Source organism: Gymnogyps californianus, chromosome 15, assembly GCF_018139145.2.
Source record: "Gymnogyps californianus isolate 813 chromosome 15, ASM1813914v2, whole genome shotgun sequence".
NCBI lineage: Eukaryota > Metazoa > Chordata > Aves > Accipitriformes > Cathartidae > Gymnogyps > Gymnogyps californianus.
In genome coordinates, this window is record NC_059485.1 from 145,343 (window position 1) to 163,456 (window position 18,114).

Here is an 18,114-nt window from a genome sequence, read left to right on the forward strand (position 1 = left end):
TTTTTCATACAGCCAGCTAGAGGCTAAATATAGTTCTAACATTTTAAAGCATGCCTGCATCAGATAGCAAAGTAACTAGAGATACTAGTGAATTTATAGAAGTATAAAAGTTTATAATTTTACAGCAGTTGAAATACTGACATCAATATTAAAATAAAAGCAAGTTTTACATAACAATCAAAAATACAAAAGACTGAAGGAAGAGACCCTGTATGAAAAAACTGGGGGCAATTCAGCAAATTTAGAACTGTATACAAGTGGCAAATATGGAAAATGGCACACATACAACCCCCTCCCCTAAGGTGATATTAATTGTACATAGCAACATTAGATTTTGCAAAAGTTTTGTAAACAAGTTCTTGCCCAGCCAGTCCCTTCCTTTTTAAGATGCTGCATGACAGATGCTTATGATGGTGCAAACTTCTTGGCTTGTGCTCGAACCCTCTTTTCATATTCCACTCTGTTTTGGCTGAATAGAAGAGAGAGAAAGAGTAATTACAGCTTGAGAAATCAGAGGCCATATTATAGAGCTATTGTTGTTCTATTTCTCTTCAATATGAAACTAAGTCATTGCTGAAGGCAAAACCATTAGATAGGAATTCACTGAACACTACAATATATTAAAGGCTTTTCTGGACCATTACTCTGATAATTTCCTTTGGAGGGAAGTAAGGTATTGTTTAACTAGTTACTTCCCAAACTTCATCTGTTGTCAAACCATTGTACCGTCTGACTTCATACCATACCAGCATCTATAAACAGGTTTGTGCCTGCTCCTTCTCAAGGCCAGTTGTACCTTACATGCAAGCATTCTTACTCATCTGAACGTAAGTTTTCCACTCCCCATGTTAAGACCTGAGGTCATTAACAATAAATTCCAGTATCCTAACAGCACAAAGTGGTTGATGAGAGCAGTTCACTAACGGTGGACTTCATATGATTTTAAAGTATCATCTTTACTGCTTTGGGGGGAAGAGCGGAAGCGCTCTTTAAGAAACGGGAAAACGATAACGGTATGGTAGTTTCAGCCTTTATCTCTGCAGACCCTGACTCACACCATTAGGTTTATCCTAACCTTCAGTTGAAAAAAAAGCTAGCTCAATATTTTGAAAAAACACTATAGTTCACTAAGTCTAGCATACTTGCTACAGATTGATTAAACAAGCAAGTACTACTTCAGGGAACTATGACCAGTCATTAAGCCTCAGACTCAACACATAAAAGGGCAAGTTCCTTGTTTTCTATTCTTGGGCCAACAAGGGATGGTAGTAGCTTAGTAAAGCATCCATTTACATTCAGCACCATATTTTGTATTAGCTGTCAGAAGTGTCAGTCAAGAGCTAAACAAAAATTTGTTACCATTACTCTTGTGCCAAAGGTAGTTTACAGTGACTAGATTTTGCAGACAGCTTTGCAGTAAACTTAACTTACTTTCAGCTATGAAGGCTTGCTGCAGTAAAAAAAAAAAAAAAAAGAGGCAGCAAATTATATCCTCAGAAGTTGACAGTTTGAGGGGAAGAAGAAATGAAGCCAATTTTGGTCACATCCAATGAACAATTACCAGCAAACAGACTGAAAATTACCCTATTTCTTCTCATAAACAAATTTACAAATTTTATTCTAAAATTTTTCTTTAAGTTATATTGCATTGTCACATGAGACCACAACCTAGCTGTTAAGTCTCACACCCTCAGAATCCACACCAAAGAATGCCTGCCGTAGTAGACTCTGCATGCCTACAGCAGAAAGGAGGAAGTAGGTTAGCACATGAGGAGTGCTAAAGTTACAGAGCGACGGTACCAAAGCAATCCTGAGAATGAGAACAAGTATTCTTGTTCAAGTATTTTGGATACAAAGTTTATTCTTGAAGTTTAACAACTTGACTAAAAGACATCTATTTAAACAACACTGCATCTTCCCTAGTATTTATCAACTATGCCAAATTACAGCCGCATACACAATCCTGCTCTGTGGAGCTTCTATCAGTTACTCATTACGTAGCAAGAGAGATACTCTCAGACTGCAGAAATATAGTAACCCATCTGAAGTACTATGCATGTCCAAAAGACATGACGAGCATAAATGGCAGACTATATATATGTGAAGTAACAAAAAACGTGTAATAGTTTATTCTCAATAGATCTTTTTTTTCTAAAGCACTTACAATAAAGGAGAAACAAGACTTGCAAAGACTATGTTTGTACATACATGCGTGTGGGAAGTGATAAATAAAACACACAGACTATTTATACAAGTATATTATCCCTGCCCCATATTCCCTCAGAGTGGCTTTAAAAAAAAAAAAAAAAAAAAAAAAAAAAACAACCAACCAAAAAAACCCCAAACCCAACAAAACAGTGGGGAGGCCTGCCTCATCATTACTGGCTCCCAAAGGTGCTGCCTACAACTGTGGCCACCTAACTGTCCTCCATATGCACTCAGTCCCACCAAGTCTTCAGTAGATACTTAAAAAATAACATTGAGTGAAGCCTTAAATTAAATCCAAGATGCACTACCCATCCCTGTGTTTCCTTTTCACTAGGATCCTATAACAGACATTTTTGACATAGCTTGCATGTGAAGTCTCATAAAACGCCATTTTTCAAACTTGGCACTCTCCTGGAGACTTGTTCTTCTGTCCAGAACAGTAACTCCACATTTTCATCTTGGTCGTTATTTCAATAGTTGTCAGTGCCAAAAGCATTTGTTTAAAGTGTTTTGCTCCCCTAAAGATTATAAATCAGCCATCCATTTTTAATGGTGGGAAAATTTTAAGATTAAGCCTAAAAAAAAAAAAGAGTACTTTTCAGCTCACAAATGATCACCTTTCCTAACCAATGCAAACTTCATTCTGCTAAAGCTTGTAGCTTTCTGTACTTTTTAACCTATTCTTTTGGAAGGCCTAGTTTTTAAAAAATGCTGCATATTTCCTACAGCAATCACAGAAGCTCTCTTCTATCGTTCAGGCACAAGTGCTTCTAGGTACACCCACTACTGGACAGAAGTTACTCCTATACTGATGAATGGGACTTGTCACCTAATTCAGTCTCCTCTATCACTGGTCTCATGAAATCATTATGCCTCATCACTACTACTCAGTTAGCCTTTAGGGGAAAGGATTCTATGTTGGGCTAGAACCAGGATGAGAGTCACGGTCTAACTGAAGGAGTCTTCACACTTTATTGCTGTGCGATGCTATTAAAAGCTCCGCTATCCTATTAACCATGAAGTTACTGTTTTGTTCAAGTTCAGCACAAGCTAGGCATCTCCACAGGATACAGCCATGAAGGTAAGAAAATTCCCCGATCATTCCTAAAAACATTTGCATGTAATACTATAAGTAACAGACAGCTGTAGGCAATACCACAGCTTTCAAGCTGATACGCAAAGACACTTACCAGTAAATTGTGTAAGCCTCTGCTTGAGCTGGGTCTTGAATATTTGGTTCATTTAGAAGTTCTTGTATTCCTAACAAGATCTGTGGAAGAAGGAATAGAACAGGCATGGATATTATTAAGAGACATTCAATTAAAAAACCCTTAGAAACCAACTGTGAACATCTTATATTCACATCAGATAAGCAAGCAAAGGAAATAAAAGGGCTAAGAATATGTCTAAGTACAATTAATGACCTGTTTAATTGTGATTGCTGGCCTCCAGTCCTTATCCTCCTCTAAGATGGAGAGACACACTGTGCCTGAAGGATACACGTTTGGGTGGAATAATGGTGGTTCAAATTTACCTGATGAAGAAAAGAGAATTACTTGCATGTAGTGCTAAGACTAAGATCAGAGAGTTGGTTTAGATCAGTGGAAAAAAAACCACACTGGCCAAAGGCACGCCCACCACTATCCCCCCCCCCCCCCCCGCCCCGCCCCCCAAAAACCAAACCCCCGCACAGATTTCTGGCGCTATTAATACTGGTTTTCTTCTTGGCTCAGCCTGCACCTAAAGCAGGAACTCCATCACATTTGTGGTATCAATCCAGGTAATGTAACACTGTCATTCTGACCAGTAATCTTTTGGTTTAGGAATGGAAACTGACAAAATAGTTTGTAGTAACTTTGTCATAAAGACCTTTTTAAACCAATCCTGTCTTTACAGCCTCACATACTACTATATAAAGGAAAGATACTGTGCTTCACTCATCTCTTCTCTCCTCACTTTAAAATACTGAAAGTTCCATACAAAGAAGATCAAGTTTCTAGCATTTTTTTCAGTTTCACTTTATGTATAATCCAGATGCACTGAACAAGAGGAAGCAAGTTTAAGTTGCAAGACTGACTGAAGGAGTAGGTTTGTGCAGCTCTCCTTCTGCCACTCAATCTACATTCTGGCAGTTCTTTAATCTTTACAAGACTTAAATGCAACAGCCACCATCTTGAGTAATGTAATGAACACTTGTTTAGCAATATATGAAATATCTACATGTTAGTGCAGTTTTCTAATCCATCTGACATCACAAGTAAGTCTTGCTTATGAGCTGCTCAATGAAGTTCAGTAGGAACTCAGAAGCTGCATTGGTAAGAAGTCTTACCAGTCACATATACGTCTTATTTTAAGGCATGACAGTTCATTTAACACTTGCAGGATGTGCTAGCTGGTATTTCTCAAGATATTCAGGTTAAATATTTTCTAGTTAAAAGACATGTTTCCTGTTGTGTCACATGTATTTAGGTGGTAAAAAACACAAGGAGTAGCCAAGATAACCAATACAGCTGAAACACTAAAATGGAATGAGAAATGAACCGCTGTCAAAAGAGCCATTTCTAATCCCTGTCACTGATTAGAGATGGTAGCCAATTGAAGAACCAAGAAACTAGGCAAGGCAATAGATACTTTCAGGTTTCTGAAGTAGGTAAGTTTGAGATGGGATAAGGAAAATTCAAAAACTTAACAAGGAAACCAGGTATCTGAAGATATCTGTTGTACATAGTATCAGAAAAAGAATAGATCCATGTTTTAGAGCAGGTTGATGAAAAGGTTAAAGTTGATGGAACTTTTTTTTTTTTAATTACTTTTTTTAAGTTCTTGCCTTCCGAATTCTTCGCTTATAAGACCAACCTAACAGTAAGAACACACAAAGGGATTTGGTCTAACCATGCCTATTAGTTTCCAAAGAGCGCTGATCAAGTAGTGAACACTTCAAGTGGTGCTTTTGTCAAATTTTGAGGAAACCCATACAGCAATCCCCCTCCCCTCCCAATTTTCTTATATTGAGCACTTAACTCATTTCATCACAACTTTCTAAACGCAAAGTGGTGGGTGGGGAAAAAAAGAAAAAAGCAACTTTCCTTTAAAAAAAAAAAATCTGTAAGTAATAACCATTCATAGAACCTCATGGACTAGCTTAACATTCTTCTAATAAACCTGTGGTTTTTGGTCATTTTACTTACATTTTGGGGGCGAAGAAGGGTAGTCATCCTTGAAAAGCATCCGTAGTTTAAATAAGCCTCCTTCCCATGGTGTCTATAAAAAGTTAAGGTAGAGTTTAGATTACAGCAAGGAAAAGTCAAACTTGTGGAAAAAAGCTGATCAAGAATACAGTTTCTCAGGCAAAGCACAAGACATCCTTCTGCTACACAGTAGAAAATAGCTGTCCTAACACTGTAGCGTGCTGTCTAGACTGAGACAAGTTGTCCTACCTATATAAGGAGTTGAAAGAAAACCCTGCTTTTCCACTTCATTACAGCTAGTCAGTGTTGCCGAGTCATCAATAGTTGCGATCATCGCCAATAATTCCATATACAAGTAAAATTTTCATAGCACACAGAAGAACAGAATATTTCTAAAGTTTTACATGATACACACACAATGAGGAAGGGGCCATTATACCCCACTTAAAATAAGTCTGAGAAGATAGGATATGGATACACCCCTTAAGTACATGGATGTAAATTGCTTCTATTTTGCCTCATGAGAATGTGGCTAAGAAAACCACAAGTGAACAAAAAAATTTCAACAGTACTGTAGTACTGCTACAGTTAATATGAGGTTCACTAGTCTAAACTAACCCTGTCTGCACTTGGTAGCACATCGTCTCACAGATTCCATCTTTTTGTGTAACAGAAATTCTAAGAAGCTTTTTATCCCCATCAGAAACTGGGAAGAGCATTGACAAGAGCAGCTCCTATGCTATAGGAGCAGACCAAATAAGACAGCACTACTCAAAAGGGTCATATAAACATGGAAAAACATCTAGCAAAGGACAAAAACCCTGTCTCAAATATATACTTCCTTGTCATCTTACTTAGAAATAAGGAAAAAAGCCCATCTTCTGACAAACTGATTTCAGGTAAGAAGTGTAGAAATACAGAAAAGTTTATTATATATGTAAAATTCAGACCACTTCTCTGTAACTTGCCCTTGCTATGGAAACACTGCAATGAAAGTGTTGGGTTCATTCTTTAAAACAAACGGGAGTAAAGATGGTCTCACATCTTATCAGCATAAATGATCAAATCTTATCCCCAGGGACAGACAGGTATGTTTGAAGACCACCTTAGGAGGAAATCCCTAATTCTTTCCTACCTGAATTATGTGATTTTTAGCAGAAGGAAAAAGAAAAAATGAAAAAAAAAACAAAACCCACAAAAAACCCCTCACCCCAAAAAAGAAAAAGCACTCCATTGTCATTGGTATTTATTGTGCAAAGTCTCAAGCTAGACTAGGAAAAAAATGTGCTACGGAATATTAAGATAACCATGTTTTAAAAAGCAAATGAGTTTGATTACATTTGCTATAGTGTATTTAAAGAACTTGTTCTGAACAGATGTAGTCAGTTGTCAACAACTAGAAATATCTATTCTCCATACCTGCTCAGAGACAAACTTGTCTGTTTTTAGAAGAGAGGAGCCTTTTGATAGAATAAACTTCTCCTATTTTGTTTGCTTTCATTCATAGGGGAAGACAAATAGCTTTTAATAATTTCTTCAAGTAGAACACCAGAACAGTCAACGAAAAGTTTTTACTGTCTTTCTGATAGAGCAACATACCTTATGGATGAAAGATAGCAGACACTCAAAAGCCTTACTAAGATAATAGTATGACAGCAGTATCATCAAGATCGTATTGCGTTACTGGACAGGTTGCAGATGTTCTTCGAGTCAAATTTAGGTAGTTAACAAGTGATTTGCTGTCAAAAAAGTGAATGGAGATATCCAGCCCAGGACTAACATCACTTTCCTTCAATTTTTGATCTGGCTGACAAGAAAGCATTTTGGTGGTTTCAATTACTCATCTGTCTCAAGGGAAGCAGCTGCAGTACAGCATGCCTCCAAACATAAAGGCAACAGAGAGCAACTGATTGGTCTGGTAGAGATGAGCAAGGCATGCTGCTTCTTGTTAAAGAGACAGCATTTTTACTCGAGTAAAAACCCTGATTTTTTAAATAAATCTCTACCAGGAATCACACGAGCATAACTGATCTTTTCCTGGTGTGATGTGTTTTCTAGGAGAAGGTAGCTTTAAAGGTCTTGGGTTTTGGTGGTTTACAAAACTTTAAAGCAGTAGCATGAAGATTTCGTACAGCATGAAGATTTTACGTCAAGTATTTAAAGGTGACATCTTGGTAAGGTACATAACTGGCTATTATGAGGGATAATCTTGTTTTGGCAGAAGACTAGGAGATGAGTTTTTCCTTACACTGTTAAATTATTTTTAGGTGCTTCTTTAAGAACCAACTTGAGCTGTGCAGACAACTACCAAAGTACTGAGCTAAGTTATAACCATAACAGCAATGCCATGTTCAGCATTAAAGTGAGGCAGTGGTACAGAATCTGCAGGTTTTGCCTACACACTTTGTCTTCTGAGAATCTAAGAAACAAGATCTTAAGGGGACTTAAGCAAGTTGACAAGAGGCAGTAGAACAGGCCAAGCAACAAAAGAAGTCCCACATCCAATGCAAAACACTAAAGACCCAAGAGAATGAAAACCACCAAGTAATTAATAGTATTATCTCAGAAGAAAACAACTGCATCCAATGAATTCAAGAATAATCTCTACATGCTAGGTAACATCTTGAAAAATAGAAACAAGATTCTGCTCAGAATGAGATGTTATAATGGCAGCGTACAAAATCAAAGACGTTTCATGCATTAATGATTATTTCCACTTGAAAGTTTGCATTTGTCCTATCCCCTAGAACCAAATAAAGAAAAATAAACAATTCTGGTCTCTACAAACTTTTTCCTTTTCCTTGTTATTTTAAGGAAAGGGACACAGAAGCACAAGTGAAATCAGATAAAAAGAAACAATGTTAGAGAGTTCTATTCTTCTTTCCCTAATACAAAACCAGAAAATTCTATGAAATGGAAGGCATTGAGATTCCACATTGATAACGCAGAATTATTTTCCATGAAATCCACGAAGTTAAAAACAGTGCTACAGCACTTCTCTAGGACTGAAGGGTCTCACTATTTTGTGGAGAAAAAAGGTACTGGCAGTTAACCAGCAGAGGCAACATTGTGGTAGTATTAATTTTCAAGCTTTAGGGCTTAAACCAGCATTTAGTAAGAACAGAAGTCACAATAAACCCTGTCATGAAGCAAGGACAATCTCAAGTTTGCTCAATGCAGGATTCTTACACACTCCTCTGAAAACTTTTACTCTTAAGGTAGTCAGTGCCAACAGCTGAACAGGCTCATGGTGTATTTTGTCCAATATCATTCTTAGCCCACTCCACCTGGATTCTGAAATAGCAGCAGGATCCAAGCATTTCTATTAAACTACATGTAAGTTATACTCTCAGATGTCAGTGTAATGTATGAGCAGGTTTATGTTACTTTTCACCGTGAGATGTTAGGACAACAGTAAGTCTTACCCCTTTCTTTCCTGGAATAGCACACTCCCAGTTCATTAGATTCATTGTGCCATCTGGATTTTTTGTAGGTACTGCTACAAATCCCTGAATTAAGGCAAAAAGCCAAAGGGTGAGGATTTCAGAAGATGTACTTAGAATACTTCATGACATACTTTACACAGTTATTTCTTTTTGCACTACATAGTTTTAAGCAGCTTTTTTATTTAAAAATTTAATTAAAAAAAAAAAATCACATCATGGTAAAGGGGAAAAAAAAAAAATCATCATCAGAACACCGAAATAACTGCAGTCAGAAATTTGACAGTTCTCATACTTACAAATGGATGATCTTTTCTCCAGGCTTTTCTCTCCTGTGCAAGTCTGCTAAGAGCTATGCCAGACATATTCAGAGTCCCTCTAAAACAAAAATAATTGCTTTTAGTGTAAACTTACTTATAGCGTAAACAACACATTAGATTATTTGTTTATAAGCACTGCTCACTCAGGAAATATTTTGGCCTCTGATTTTCACTACTATAGCCAAGACACACATTTTTGCACACCCTGCTGAAGCTAACATCAGGAATAACATCAAGTTTCCCCATGTCAAGAACCTCTTAGTTACTGGACCTGACCTACAAAATACTATCCCCACCTTGTGTTTTATGTTTGAACCACATCTTAGAAATGACTTTGACAGTAGCTTGACAACAGAAACACTATTAGTAATGGGAAAAGTGCTCAGACTTCCTACTTGTGCGACTGATAAACACATATCTATCTCCTTACTACACCACAAAAGGTATGGCTTTCTTCTGTAGGCAAACACCTGTACTGCTCCTGTTTCTGGCAAACAGGAATAAGAAATGGTTTTTTTAGACTGCAAATTCCCATTGAAAGCCAGTATTCTACACAAAAGCAACACGGGCACAGAACTTAACAAAATCACCTCAGTTTTGCAGTGATGCCACTATACAACTTCTAGACAGCAGCAGGAACAGACAAAATACAGAACTGAGCTAAGGAAGAGCCAGTGGCCCACTCACTCAACAAAGCAGGTTTTCAATTCCAATATAAACTGAATGATCTTTCTGCACCTTCACTGCCTTAGTAACAGCCAAGCATGGTGACTGAGACTGCAGAAGAAATACATATAGCACAGGTCACTACTGCATATGACGCAAGAACAGTTCTAGACACGATGGTTGCAACAGAGTGGTGCTTTCAAATTCAGAGGAGGATTCTCCATTCACCCAGAACAGTAGTCAAAGCCAGAGTTTATTTTTCATTGTCAAACTGTATCTAAACTCAGGGTTTCATTAGCCACGTGGTCAAAACAAACTCCAATGAAGGTTTTTAATCCTCCTCCCTACTGCACTTCTACCCATTTTAAGAGCTGATAACTGGGCAGCTAGAGAAGTCAGGCCAATTTGTTCTCAACTCCACAGGTAGCTAACAAGCCTTTATGACAGCCAGGAGAGTAGAATTCTTCCACTAAACAAGCTCATAGAATTCATGAAAGGAGTGTTACCACTCTATTAAAACAAACATTTAAACACTGGTTAAGAATTATGCAAAATTTGCATTCTATTAATATGTAGATTACTTGTAACAATATTGCAGTCTTCTACTACTACAACCATATGAATTGTAGCTCACAAAGATGCTTGTTTTAAAAATCTCACACATTCATGCTATGCCCTTTAGCATGATGTTCATGCTGAAAAGATTTACCAGGCACTGACCTATTCCGTGTAAGATATGTAGATATGTTCACCTGCTATACCTTTAAAGGGTTAGAAGACAGCACGCTTCCAATTTAAGTATTTACACATCAGAAGTGGCTTAGCAGTGCAGACAGCTTAACTAAAAGTCTTTAAAAGCACCAGATTAAGAGTTTTATGCAGTTCCTAGGACAGTTAGTATTTCAAATCCCTCCTTCTAACTTTTTTTTCAAAGTCAGTTTTGCATGGATGACCATAATCCATAATTTCAACTTCAAACTAGCAATTAAATTCATGTCAGATAAAGCTTTCTAAAAGGGACCATTAACACTCAGTAAACATGCACACAAAAAAATCCTGTATTCAGTCCAATATTCCTGTAGTACTCCCAACACAAGCATCTGTATCTTGGTTATCTCAGAAGATTTGCAGGACTTAGTCAACACACACTGTACGTACCACTTCAGATTTTAGTCTGTTCACACGCAGGAGATGTGGAGCCACTGAAAAAATACCATCAGAACAAAAAGACTCTCCCTTAACCAAATTATACAGGGAGTAATTTTAAATATTTTGTGAGCCCATGCCCTTGCAACAGATGTAAATGAACTACTGAATATACGGGAGAATTCCAGTTGTGCTGTTAGTACCTGGTGGTCCACTGTAATAATACTAACTTTCCCGTAATAATTTGAGAAAATTATTTCTGCTTATAAACCATTCAAACATTCTTAGATAGTTTAGTAACTCAGCTACCTTTTCTGCCAAGAAACATATTACAGGATGCTTTCAAATACATGAATTATATTTCCTGTGGCTAACAGCCAATTAATTACATGCACCTCAAGGGAAATGTCAACTTCTCAGAGGGCATATAAACAACGTATGTCCTACAGAACATCGCCAATCAAGTAACTTTTCAACAGGGAAAAAAACCAAGTTTTCAGGCTCTGTATCCTGCTTGCTTTTGCAACTGGTTATGCACTATACTGTGCCCTAGTAAATTAAAGATTTTCTTATGTTCTATAAATACCTTTTCAAATCTTGAGGCATTTGACTTAGTTAAGCACTGATAGACTACATCCAAAATTCCAGTGTAGATGAGACACCACAGGCTTCATGTATATGGTCTCCACAGGCTTCAGTTACCCTGACAAGGGCAGACAAGCATCTAAAACCTCATCACAAACTACTACCAAGTAGAGATTAGAGACAAAGGAATCTGAAAGCCGACTTCAAAAATTAAGATCCCATTAGGTAGGCATCCCCTCAAAAGCAAATCAATCTAGTAACAAACTGCCAATATATACTCTCTAGCAGCTCTTCAGTAAAGGATTTAACTTTAGTTCTGCTGGAGCTTGAGATAGAACAGAGATTGATCATCTCAGTATATATTTTGGTCTCAGAAATTATGGAGTAGCAGGAAGGAGTGAGGTACTAAGTGGGTATTAAGCCTGCAGATATGATATTCTCACTGCTACTTTTATCTTCTTCAATAATTTATGTGCATGGTTTGTTTGGTTGGGTTTTTTTTCCTCTCCTGCCTTTGGAATAGTAGTTTGCCCAAATATCTGTACGTTAAGTTTAGCTCTTGTAAGCTTTTGAAATACCTCACAAATGCAAGATATCTCTATTAGCCTGAAAGAGTTAAAATAAAAAAAAAAAACCCACCCAAACAAACCACAAACACCAGAGACACCACCAAAACCACACAAACAAACAAAACACCCCAAAACCCCCAGTTCTTAGGGTTCTGATTTTTTTTTTTTAAATATCACATCTGCTTTGTTTTCTTCACCTGAGAAATCTACTGCTAATGAACAGAACTGAAGTCCCAACACATTTATGCACTACATCACTGGAAAGAACAGAAACTTTTGCACCGGAGGAAGTATATCAACCCTGCCTTGCAGGGGCCACACAAGCCTAAGAGACCAGTCTTCACATTTTGTTTTAATCCTCCCAAACACACCCTGGCATTAAGAGGTAGCAACATCCCTTTTACTGCTATCAACTCGTTAGAAAATCAACAGAAACTTCCAAATTTACTCAGTAGCTTGCCTCTGCTGCTGCTACTACTACCTACTTTGGAAAAAAGGACAGAACAAAACCAATGCACTCATCATAGGCACAAACTTTGTGTTCCATTACAGATCACCTTACCCATCTATACCCTCTGATGGCAGGGAGAAGGGAACCTACTTCCAAACACAAAAAGCAAGTCTTGCAAAGAAGCGTTCCCGTGCCACAGGAACAGCAATCACACCCACAATTCTGACCCATGACAAGTCTCTAAATACATCAACAACATGCTCTTCAAGTCTCAAGAACTTTCAATAGCTCTTATTAATTCCAAACAGCAAGAAAAAAAAAAAATCGTTAAGTTGCGAGCCTCACATCTTCACTTTGCAGGTTAAATACCGACACAGGAAGAAGTTATCAGTTGGAGTAGTTTGCCCCAAAACTATACCAACTTCGCTATTCAGAAAGGTGGAGAAAGGCAAGGGCTGAGGTTTAATCAAAGCACGCTAACTCTGGACTGGAACAGAAAGCCTCCTCCCGCCTGCAGCATGAAAAAGGTAGCAGAGGCGGTACTAGCCGAACGGCTACCACCGTCGCAAGGAAAACAACAAAAGGAGCCGCGCGGCAATAGGTCTCGGTGCCCGACCGGCCAAGTAACTTCGCCCGGGGCAGCCGCGACAGGGCCGAGCACCGCCTGCCTCCGCCGAAGGCCGCTGGTCTCTCGGGCCCCGCGAAGGGGCCGGGGCCAGCGCCCGAGGCCTGCACAGGGCTCCCCGGCGCCCGCCCGCTGGCTCCTGGGCAAGTCCTCGTCGGGGCGGGGACCGCTTCGCGCAGGCCCGGTGCGACCCAGACCTCCCCGGCGAACTCGGCCCGCGGCGACCGAGACCTGCGGGGGCGGGCCGCGGGAGGCGCGGAGCCCGCCTCAGGCGGGCGGCGATGCGCCGGCGGGCCCAGCCGCGCGGCCGCGGCAGGAGCCCCCAGGCCCGCACGCCCCGCCGCTGCCCGTCCCTTCGCGCCCCAGGCGGCGAGCGCCAGCCCAGGCCCCCCCCACCCCCCCCCGCCTCTCCCAAGGCCCGGGGCCGCCTGCGCGCCGCGCCAGGCCCCGCCGTCCCAGGGCCCTCGCCCGGCCAGGCCTCACCGTGATCGGCCGCAGCACCCGCGCGTGTCCCGGATTGAAGCGGCAGCGAGTGACCCGGATGTTCCCGGCTCGGCTCCCCCCCTTTGTCTCTGGTCCGGAGTTTCCCTCCCTCTTTCCTCGGTGCGCAGCGCGGCAGCGCCGTCTGTCCCTCGGCCCGACCCGTCCGTGCCGCCGCGCCGGCGCGGTATGACCCCGAGCGCGATCCGTCCGCCACGCTTTACGCATCCTCGCGAGACAGGACCCAGAGGCGACCAGAACAATGCCTGAGCGCGCAGCGCAGGCAGGCGCCCCAGCAGGGCTCTCCCGAGCCCGATCACGTCCTCGTGCCCCTCGGCTCCCGCCAGCCCCCGTCGAGAAACCGCGTGCATTTTTACCTCGGGCGCTGAGAGAGTCACCCGCGCCCTGAACACGTCCGCTCCCTCGCAGGGCGCTAGCGCGGGTCTCGCGGGCCGCGCCTGCCCCGGGACGCGCTCGAGCCTGGCCGAACCCCACCCACTGTCCCCAGCCGGGCCTCTGATTGGAGGATGGGGGCTCTGCCCCTGGCGGGGCTTTCGCAGATGATGGGCAGGCGGGCGAGCCTGTCAGAGGGAGCGGGGGGGGTGGGGCCAAGCGAGGGCGGGGCCTGCCGCGGCTGCGCCTGCGGCAGCGGAGCGGGCCGCGTCCCGCGTCCCGCGTCCCGCCGCCGGAGGGGCCTGCCCGCCGGTGCGGCCGCAGTCGCCGTCGCCCGGTTCCTCGCCGCGGCGGGGCGGCAGGAAGCTCGGGGCTGGTTGAGGAGCCGCAGCGGAGGACTGCTGCTGCCGGCCGTGCCATAAGCTTCCCTCCTGACCGCCGGCCTGGGGCGGTCCCCGAGTCCGCGGGGCGCTGGGAAGCGCAGAGACCGACTGTGACTTCCTCTGGTGCAGTCTTTAGTTGTGTGCTTGGCCCAAACCTGCTTTTGTTTTACCTAATTTTTAAGAGGCAGCATGCTTCGTGCTCTGTGGTTTTTGTTTCCCATTGGGTTTTTTTGTGGGGTTTTGTGTTTTGTTTGTTTTTGGTTTCCAAGAATGCATTTTTAGTGGCATATAGGGTATGAATCACATTCTGTTCTCATCTTTGACTTATTTTTCTAATTTTAATGAAACATGAGAAATTTCAGTCCTGAAACCTCCGCTTAGCCATGCCTTGCACTGGTTTGTGTTTGTTAATGTTTCTTGAACTATGTTCTATGTAGTATTAAAGTTCAAAATGGTTTCTCTTCTTGGGAACTTTAGAATTAACTATTTCAATAAATAATCACTTAGATTTGAATTGGCCCTAATCAAAATACGTGCTGAAGTTAGGAACCTTGTAGCCCAACATCCCACCTAGTGAGCAGGCACCTGCAACAGCGATTCATCTTGGCACAGGAGAACGCCTACTGGAGGAATTCTGTTTCTTCATAACCCCAGGCAACTGGGACTCAGTTACAACTGGCACCTAAAGCTGGCAGAATGAATCTAGGCATTGCCGGACGTTTTTGTTTATACTTTGTTCTATTTGGCTTTGAAAAGTCCCACTTAAAATTTTGTTAGTCTTTTTGCTTTTTGTATCACTTCAAACATGATGTACACAATATGGAGTTTAAACTGTCTTTAAGAAAATGAAAGGCTGTTGCACAGGGTAAGGCAATAATCTACGATTCGTGTCCATAACGGAGGGGGCAAGATGTCATCAGTTTAAACTACAGTAAGAAAAATGGAGGTGAGGTATTAAAAAAATCCTTCTGCTGGCAAAGATACTGCAACACTAGGCTGCCTAATGGGGAGAGCATGGGTATGGAGTCTTCATCACTTGGGGCTTTAAAGGTAAGTTAGACAACACGGGTTTTAATTGTAGCTGCTCCTGCTTTTAGCCAAGGGGACGAGCTGAGTGGTCTGTTACAGCTCTTTTCAGGCTTTTTTTCCCCCTGAACAATTCATATTCCTGTTTAAATTTATTTTGGTTTTGACTCCTACAGAAAGGATGGAGAAGGCGAGTATTCTTTCTGGTTTTTATCTCTCTAGGCTGGTCTCAAGAAAACCATTGAGCTGTCAAAGCCACGGGTATTGCCTGACATAGCAAGATCTTTGTTTTAATCTCAAAAGTGTGTCAACTAGCTAATGTTTTTAAGAGACCTCATTGCCAGCAGAGGTGGAGAAGGACGAACTGCTTCCAAAGCTTCCACAGACCTATTTGCAACAGCTATACATCATCAAAGAAACCTCTCGTTCCAGGATGGGTCTGAGTTTGTGCTTGGAATCGCACATCTACCAGGTGTAGACAAAGAGTTGAAATTGACTTTTCAGTCTTTGGATTCACCTCCACTGGTGAAGACTGGCCTTAGGCTTGAATTCCTCCCATGCAGATGGGCAGTTTCAACATCTTCCTATTGCAGTGAGAAATATGAAAAGTGACGTATCACAGATATGTTTAAGAATGCAAAATAATGATTGCACCTTCATATAAACAAACCACGTCCTTGGACCACTTGCCCTATCCTCATCAAGTCCTCATTTAGCTTCTCTCCATAAATGAGTTATTTAACAGTAATTATGTTCTCTTGGAATCAACAGTTCCTGTTCACATTTGTGCTTTAGCCAATTACGTATCGCAAGGATGTAAAATGGGATACCTGCCTTCCTGTGGGCCCTCACTCCTGCCCAGCTTTCTCTTTTCCTAATGCACGGATACCTATGGCAGCATCTGCCTTAATTTCTTTGTTCCTTTTAACTAGTAAGTGCTGGAGAAGAGATGGAGGACAGTTAGCAGCTGTGTGTACAGAAAACATCCCGACAGCCACAAATGACTTGGGGAAAGAGGAGAGTTTCAAAGATGTTAATGAAAACACCAGTTGCAGGCTGATTCACTAAGCAGTTACTGGCTGCCATCTCAGTAGCATGTTACTTGGTGAAAATATATTTGGAATGCCTGGTGGTGTCTTTGCACTAATTTGGAATAGAGACTTTCAGCAGGGCTGTTAAAGTGCAACAGCGGCTGTGCCAAATCAGACTAAAGATCGCTCTGGCCAAGAAATCTTTTGCCAGTAGCAAATGCCCACAGTAGAACCAGGACAAACATGTACTGCCCTGTATACCTTTCCCAGTGACTCCAGTGACATTACCAAAAGCAGTGGGTTTTAGGGGAAACCGTTACCACACCGCTCACAGGATTTCTCTCATGAAATTGTGCAGATCGCAGTCTCGGAGAACATCACATAAATATGGACCATGTGTTTATGACTGCCAGGCAAGACTTCAGCACACTGAAAGACGAATTTGCAGGGTCATTTTCATCTTTGTGAAGTGCAACTTCCTCTTGAAAGGAAAGCTAGCTCCAAATAAACTCTAAATGTTATTTCCTACTATAATGATCAGCAACAGTCATAGTAAACACAAAGGAAAATACCTTCATTTCCCAGTGGATATATATCTGAAGAAACATGACTTTTTTGTGACAGAGTCTTTGGGGCAGCAGCAAAGGATGTGTCTCCTTTACAAAGGAAAAAGTATTACCGTTCTGAATCACTGCACAAAAATGCAACTCCATCTTATATCTGAAGAGCTAAACTAGGAATATCAGTGATATTACACTGTTAATGTCAACATTAATGGGCTTAGAAAAGAAAGATTTAAGACATCAGACTTTAAAAGGGAAAAACCAGGTTTATTTCATGCAGTTTACAATATGCTAGTGTTATGAAAAGGAGGTTAAAAAAATACCCACACACATTTTAATTGTATGTTTGTTTTAAAAATTATGGTTAACTGTAACCATCTTCAAATGATTTGGGAAGCCCTACCAGATTTTTATCCAGGGAAATTCCATGGATTCAGTTTCTTGTCTATGTCTGTGCTAAGAGTTTTGGCTAATGCAAAAACATTAAGACCAGATCAAAACTCAAACTTTGCTGCAGTAAGAACACTTCAGAGATAATGAATTGGCACAAAATAAAGTGTTATTGCTAATCCACTATCCAGGAAATAACATGTTGCAAGTATGGGCACTTGGATATTAACACAAACAGCTGATGCACAACTAATTTTGAGATCAGTGATTTGGGGGAAAAGGGAAAAAAACCCCATCTGTTGAATTGGGTAGGTGGGCCTAGAAAGTCCATAGGAAATAGATTTTTCAAAGCTAGGCTCAGATGAGGCTCAGGACAGAAGCAGGCGGAAATAGTTGCCATTTGGTACTCCTTCAGTCTGGTGATCTTCTTTCAGTTCCAGGTAGACAGGTTGGCAACATTTCTCCTACAGTGCCTTGGCACTTGCTTCATCCTAGCAAGTACACATAAGCCAAGTTAAGTTTGAGTCAAGTTGTGCATAAGCTTTTGGAAAATCTTCAAAAGGAGCAAGAATCATGTACATAAATACATTAACTCTTACATTTCAGATGACCAGGCCTGGAAATCTCAACAGGTGTTAAGTCAGCTC

General features: G+C 41.2%; 1 protein-coding gene across 7 annotated transcripts; it reads right to left on the reverse strand.

Annotated features, from left to right (window-relative positions):
- Positions 1-92: 92 nt before the first annotated feature.
- On the reverse strand, positions 93-14,114 carry UBE2I (ubiquitin conjugating enzyme E2 I). Of its 7 annotated transcripts, XM_050905799.1 has the most exons (9): positions 13,058-13,158; positions 11,558-11,674; positions 10,984-11,027; positions 9,139-9,217; positions 8,822-8,905; positions 5,397-5,469; positions 3,633-3,742; positions 3,399-3,478; positions 93-469 (listed from the first exon to the last, which is right to left on the reverse strand). In XM_050905799.1, exons 4-9 carry the CDS (start codon positions 9,202-9,204, stop codon positions 406-408), a joined length of 477 nt encoding a protein of 158 aa, XP_050761756.1. In that variant the 5' UTR covers positions 9,205-9,217; positions 10,984-11,027; positions 11,558-11,674; positions 13,058-13,158; the 3' UTR covers positions 93-405. The 7 variants fall into 7 exon arrangements, with proteins under 7 accessions (XP_050761756.1, XP_050761753.1, XP_050761755.1 ...); XM_050905796.1 differs by lacking the exon at positions 10,984-11,027 and having other exon boundaries at positions 13,058-13,157; XM_050905800.1 differs by lacking the exons at positions 93-469; positions 10,984-11,027 and adding an exon at positions 1,378-1,450 and having other exon boundaries at positions 13,058-13,194.
- Between the last annotated feature and the right edge of the window lie 4,000 nt (positions 14,115-18,114).

What these genes read in the sequence shown, in the direction of transcription:
- UBE2I (XM_050905796.1), bottom strand. Translation starts at nt 11,577, where the DNA reads ATGCCTCAAGATTTGAAAAG. An exon ending in GGAGAAAAGATCATCCATTT is followed by an intron (nt 8,906 to 9,138) that starts GTAAGTATGAGA and finishes GCCTTAATTCAG; the next exon opens with GGATTTGTAGCAGTACCTAC. An exon ending in CTATTCCAGGAAAGAAAGGG is followed by an intron (nt 5,470 to 8,821) that starts GTAAGACTTACT and finishes AACTTTTTATAG; the next exon opens with ACACCATGGGAAGGAGGCTT.